Source organism: Sinocyclocheilus rhinocerous, unplaced genomic scaffold, assembly GCF_001515625.1.
Source record: "Sinocyclocheilus rhinocerous isolate Xijiao unplaced genomic scaffold, SAMN03320098_v1.1 scaffold1494, whole genome shotgun sequence".
Lineage (NCBI taxonomy): Eukaryota > Metazoa > Chordata > Actinopteri > Cypriniformes > Cyprinidae > Sinocyclocheilus > Sinocyclocheilus rhinocerous.
The window spans coordinates 183,351-190,440 of NW_015641023.1; the positions used below are offsets into that span (position 1 = coordinate 183,351).

A 7,090-nucleotide genomic window follows, 5' to 3' on the forward strand; every position below is an offset into this window, starting at 1 on the left:
TGCTCTAAAGAAACAGGATTCCCTAAATTATCGTCATTGATATCATTATCGCAATAAATATCAGAGATTATCGTGATATATTTTTAAGCCCATATCGCCCATCCCTATCAAACACACACTCAAACACACTCTCACTCACACACACGCACACACTCAAACACACTCAAACACACACACACTCAAACACACACACACTCAAACACGCTCAAACACACACACTCTTGCACACACTCGCACACACACACTCTCTCTCTCTCTCACACACACACTCACTCACTCACTCACTCACTCACTCACTCACTCACTCACTCACTCACTCACTCACTCACTCACTCACTCACTCACTCACTCACTCACTCACTCACTCACTCACTCACTCACTCACTCACTCACTCACTCACTCACTCACTCACTCACTCACTCACTCACTCACTCACTCACTCACTCACTCACTCACTCACTCACTCACTCACTCACTCACTCACTCACTCACTCACTCACTCACTCACTCACTCACTCACTCACTCACTCACTCACTCACTCACTCACTCACTCACTCACTCACTCACTCACTCACTCACTCACTCACTCACTCACTCACTCACTCACTCACTCACTCACTCACTCACTCACTCACTCACTCACTCACTCACTCACTCACTCACTCACTCACTCACTCACTCACTCACTCACTCACTCACTCACTCACTCACTCACTCACTCACTCACTCACTCACTCACTCACTCACTCACTCACTCACTCACTCACTCACTCACTCACTCACTCACTCACTCACTCACTCACTCACTCACTCACTCACTCACTCACTCACTCACTCACTCACTCACTCACTCACTCACTCACTCACTCACTCACTCACTCACTCACTCACTCACTCACTCACTCACTCACTCACTCACTCACTCACTCACTCACTCACTCACTCACTCACTCACTCACTCACTCACTCACTCACTCACTCACTCACTCACTCACTCACTCACTCACTCACTCACTCACTCACTCACTCACTCACTCACTCACTCACTCACTCACTCACTCACTCACTCACTCACTCACTCACTCACTCACTCACTCACTCACTCACTCACTCACTCACTCACTCACTCACTCACTCACTCACTCACTCACTCACTCACTCACTCACTCACTCACTCACTCACTCACTCACTCACTCACTCACTCACTCACTCACTCACTCACTCACTCACTCACTCACTCACTCACTCACTCACTCACTCACTCACTCACTCACTCACTCACTCACTCACTCACTCACTCACTCACTCACTCACTCACTCACTCACTCACTCACTCACTCACTCACTCACTCACTCACTCACTCACACACACGCTCACACACACACTCACACACACACACTCTCACACACTGAAACACACTCACACACACTTTCACACTCATATCACACAAACACTCACACACTTTGTTTTTTACTAATATGAGTAGGGTTGGGTATCGTTTGAATTTTATCGATTCCGATACCGATTCTGCTTATCGATTCCGATTCTTATCGATTCCTAGTTTCGATTCCAATAAGATAAAAAATCCAATATTAAAAAAATGAAGTCAAACATTTAGATGTCAAACATTTATTCTGTCTTTATACAAAGCATTCTGTTGCAGCTGAATAACACGAGCAAAAATCAGCAGCCTACAGAACACTGCAAGAGGAATTTTGCCTATGCTTTAAAAAAAAAATACCACAGCAAAAACAACTAGATTAATATAAATTTCAAATATTAAAGTGTTAAAGACAAGTAAACAGTCAGTAATAAGACAGGAACAAACAAATCCGAGTTACCCTAGTATTCTTCTGTGGTTTTGAGAACTGTGAAATTTCGCTGGCCTTTAAAATGTAAAGGTTGCCATAGAAATCTTATTTACAGAAAATATATATTTGATATAAATCGCTATCTTTAAATAAATCACTCGTATAGAGTTTTGGTCATGTGGCCCACTCATAATCGTGTTAAATAATCGTGATTACAATATTGGCCAAACGCCATAATCGAGCAGCCCTATTCCAAGCACAAACTTAATGTACAAGCCATGTTATTAAAAGCATATTAAGCTGTGAAAAACTTGCGCCGTTCATGGTTTAAGGACTTTCTTTAGTTAGCCTAGTATTAGTTTCTGACGCTGTATCGAAAGTGGTGTTGAAAACTGTGAAATTTCACTGGCATCTAAAATGTTTATATAACATAGCAACCTTATTTCCAGCAAAATATACTTGATATAGCCTATATATTGCTACTGTAGTAAAAAAAAAAATCTCATATAAAATTTGGTCATATCATCCATGCTAATTGCATTAATAATCATGATTACAATATCAACTAAAATAATTGCCAATATGTTTTTGGCCATAATCGAGCAGCCCTAATAGCTAAAAATGCTCAATTTTTTTCCACAATATTCAATATACATTAATATTTTTGCATTTGCTCTTGAAAATTTTTAAAGGGTTATTTTATATATATATTTTTTTAGCTCTCCATTAAAAATATATATGATCTGGACACTTATAAAAAAAAATAACAAAACTGAACAGTGATCACATACTGCTTTTTACTAAATACAGAATAATGGATATATAAAAACAATTTTTAAAAATAACAAAAAAATAAAGGAACATTTAAAATAATTTCTATTTAAAGGTAACAATATAAAAACATGAAAATGAAACAAAAAGTGCAATCTTCCTACAAAAAGCTGTGATTGTTGCAACAACATAGCAAGTTCTTTAAAGAACAAAAAACACGTTACACAGAGCAAGTGTCAGGTCATCGTTTTCAATGCACAGATTGTGACATCAGTGTCAGACGGTGATGTCATAAAGGTGAGCCAATCATATCTGAGATCCACTGGAGGGGCGGAGCCTGTCAAACAGAGGACGAGATCAGAAGAGTTTCTTACCTGGCAAAACTCCCGCAGCCACGTCTTCTGTAGGTTCTCCAGCTGAAAGAGGAAAGAGAGACGGATTCAGTCAGGCATTCAGTGATACTTCATGAAGACCCGTCTTAATTACATTCATGCATTTGGCAACTTACATTGAATTCAAGGAGCATATTTACAGTTTATCAGTTCTTTATTCTAAACTTCTCAGAACATGAGAGGTAAATTGATTTCTCTCAAATCTTTGTCCAATTAAGGATTATTATCATTAATTAAAACTAAAACCATAAAAATTACTTGAAATAAACATTAACTAAAATGAAATTTTAAATATGTAAAAAAAGCCATAATCGAGCAGCCCTAATAGCTAAAAATGCTCAATTTTTTTCCACAATATTCAATATACATTAATATTTTTGCATTTGCTCTTGAAAATTTTTAAAGGGTTATTTTATATATATTTTTTTTTAGCCCTCCATTAAAAATATATATGATCTGGACACTTATAAAAAAAAATAACAAAACTGAACAGTGATCACATACTGCTTTTTACTAAATACAGAATAATGGATATATAAAAACAATTTTTAAAAATAACAAAAAAATAAAGGAACATTTAAAATAATTTCTATTTAAAGGTAACAATATAAAAACATGAAAATGAAACAAAAAGTGCAATCTTCCTACAAAAAGCTGTGATTGTTGCAACAACATAGCAAGTTCTTTAAAGAACAAAAAACACGTTACACAGAGCAAGTGTCAGGTCATCGTTTTCAATGCACAGATTGTGACATCAGTGTCAGACGGTGATGTCATAAAGGTGAGCCAATCATATCTGAGATCCACTGGAGGGGCGGAGCCTGTCAAACAGAGGACGAGATCAGAAGAGTTTCTTACCTGGCAAAACTCCCGCAGCCACGTCTTCTGTAGGTTCTCCAGCTGAAAGAGGAAAGAGAGACGGATTCAGTCAGGCATTCAGTGATACTTCATGAAGACCCGTCTTAATTACATTCATGCATTTGGCAGATTTGGCAACTTACATTGTATTCAAGGAGCATATTTACAGTTTATCAGTTCTTTATTCTAAACTTCTCAGAACATGAGAGGTAAATTGATTTCTCTCAAATCTTTGTCCAATTAAGGATTATTATCATTAATTAAAACTAAAACCATAAAAATTACTTGAAATAAACAAACTAAAATGAAATTTTAAATATGTAAAAAAAAAAAATAAAAAAAAAAAAATTTAAGCTAGTTGGCAAGGCAACATTTCTCACTTTTGTTTAGTTTCAGTAGAAAAACATTATAACAGAATATCCTAACCTAAAACCTCCTTAAAGGAAAAGCTCCTTAAATGGATTTTTAAGAATGTGTGCAACCATACAGTTGCTGGTATTTTTCAAATACTAAAGAAGTCAATGGGATCCGAAACTGAATTGTGATTTTTGGGTGAACTGTCCCTTCAAATACACATGACCAGTGTGTCTGATATCAGCATGCAGTGACGCGGATTAAAGCATCTGCTGCTGTACATGAATGAATGAATAAATACTACAGTAACTCAACTACCAGAACAATCAATACTCTGCTGGAAACCTCATGCTTGTGGGGAGAGTAAATACAGGTGTGTTTGAGAGCATCAGTCAACATGTTTTCAGATATATGAAGATATCTCTCACTCAGTCACACACACACACAGTGACTCTACTGACCACACAAGACTATATAAGGATACACACGCTGAACCCTGACATTACAGACACAGAGGGAAACACTGCACTAAATATGGCCTGCAGCCACACACACACACACACACACAGTCACAAATATTACATAATATAAATCAAAAACTAAAAAAACTGATTTATATCAAGTGTCATTTATCTGTTTCTCTCTAACCAAAATGTTCAAAATAGTCCTTAACAGCTTGAAAAATCCTGAAAGCCGAAGAGAACTAAATCACATTCTGTAACTGCAAACACACACACATGCAGCAGAAGAGCCGCGGGTCACTGCGGGTTCATCATCAGATCTGAGCCGTGACCTTCAGTAAAATCAGCTCAAGCAGCACTGAGCTCCTCTAGAGCGCCAGCTAAAAACACCAGCTTATCAGAAGTTAATTTGCAGTTAATTAGAGGGGATATCCACTGGAGGCCTGATGGAAATAGCAGCACGTGCACCTCTCCACCGATCTGGCCTGGTTTATGCTCCCTCCGGGGATTCAGAACGCTCCGATTTAGCCAAACGTATTTCAGGAGTGCCGTGAGAATATGCCTTTAAAAGGAGAGTGAAACCACGAGCTAAACACGGCAGAACAACAGCGAGTGCTGGGATAACAGGTACTTCCAGCAGCAGATGACAGACGTGTGCTGCTTTTAGAGCAAATTCCTTCCAATTCTGGACAAAAAAAAGAGCCGTTTCAGTTCCACATGCCCTTTATGTTCAATCGCTCACGGTTTACTGCGCTGATCAAACTCATTACCAGAGAAACACATGCACCGCTGATCACATCACAATACCGTGGTACTTTGAGAGATACCCTAGTACTGAATGATCACTTCAGTTCAGTGGCATGTCTACATTCATGGCAAGAAACAAGTGAAAATAGAAGTAAATTAATACATGACCCTATATAAAACAACACATAAAAAAAATAATAATTGTACAGGTTTTTGAGGTTTATCTAAAAACTAACTTACTGAAGTAAACACTGGTTACTTCAAAGAATAACCACGGTACGTATGAAAGTGTTTTTGTTCACGATGATGCAAATACAAACCATCCCAACAAACAATAACATCAGCTGCTGAAATCAAACACACTCACACAAAGACATGCATATGCACACACACAGAAACGCGCACACACTCTCACACTCACACAAACGCAAACATGCACACACAGAAACGCACACACATGTAAATGTACATGCAAACTCACACACAAACACAGAAATGGACACACACGGAAATACACACACACACACACACACAAATGCACACTCACACAGAAACGCACATGGAAACGTACACACAAACGCACACATGGAAATGGACACACAAGCAAAGACATTCACACACATCCAACACACACACACTCGCACACGCAAACACGTACACACAAGCTCACGTGCACACTCTCTCACACACACACACACACTCTATTGATCATCTTAAAGGGACAGTTCACCCATAAATCATCACTCTGTCATGTTCAAACCTGTATTCTGTGGAACACAGAAGAAGAGTTATTTTGTCTGTTTATTATTAATAATTAACAACAATAATAATAATAATAATTATTATTATTATTATTATATCACTTAAAAATATATAACTATTGTAATATAAAATCTGCACTGTAAAAAATGAATATTTCATAACATTAATTATTAATTAAATTATATAAATATATATGAATTATTTTACTTTACACTGCAGTAGTAAAGTTACAATAGTTATGTCTCCGTATCTTCAGCTGCAAGAGTTAAACCCTCGAGCTTTTATTATAGTGGAAAACAGCAGGGAATCCTTTAAGGTTCAGTGAGATCAGGTCTACAAACACGTCTCATTACAAATCGAGGGAAACGCTGTAATCATCATATATTCATGCGTAAATAGAGTGGAAACTCCAGCATCTCCTGAGGAGCAGTGGTGCATCACGGCAAACAGAGGCGAACCTTGGACAAACGCACGTCTGTACGTTTGCAGATCACACTTCCAGAAAACATGAGCTGACGGTGAGCCGGTCTGACGGGGGTTCCTTAAACAAACATCCCGCACTTACTGCTGGGTTACCAAGCTCATGTCACACACTGACAGAACGATCACAGAACAACACATGAGCAATCAGGCCTCGGGTTTATCATCGAGGAACATGTCAGTGTTATACTAGTAGAGATGAGCTGGAGATCAGTGACGGAACCAGGACAGAGAGTCTAGAGAGACTCGGTGCTAAAAATACTGACAGAGAGAGAGAGAGGGAGAGTGGGCGGGTCTCCACAGACTGATGCTCGTCTCTGATTGGCTGCTGGAATCTCTCAGTGGGAATCGCTGGCTCTTGATTCTCATCACTCATTAGAGGACTGAACTGTTTTCAGTCTCACACACACACACACACACACACTCTCACACACACTCACACACACACAC

At 38.5% G+C, this 7,090-nt stretch overlaps 1 protein-coding gene across 1 annotated transcript in view; it reads right to left on the reverse strand.

Moving 5' to 3' along the window:
- The window catches only part of LOC107754011 (type I inositol 1,4,5-trisphosphate 5-phosphatase), a 150,570-nt gene that overhangs the window by 108,664 nt on the left and 34,816 nt on the right, over positions 1-7,090 (reverse strand). The window contains exon 2 of the mRNA XM_016570312.1: positions 3,837-3,878. Within this exon, the coding sequence (XP_016425798.1) occupies positions 3,837-3,878 (42 nt within the window). The remainder of the gene's footprint in view (positions 1-3,836; positions 3,879-7,090) is intronic.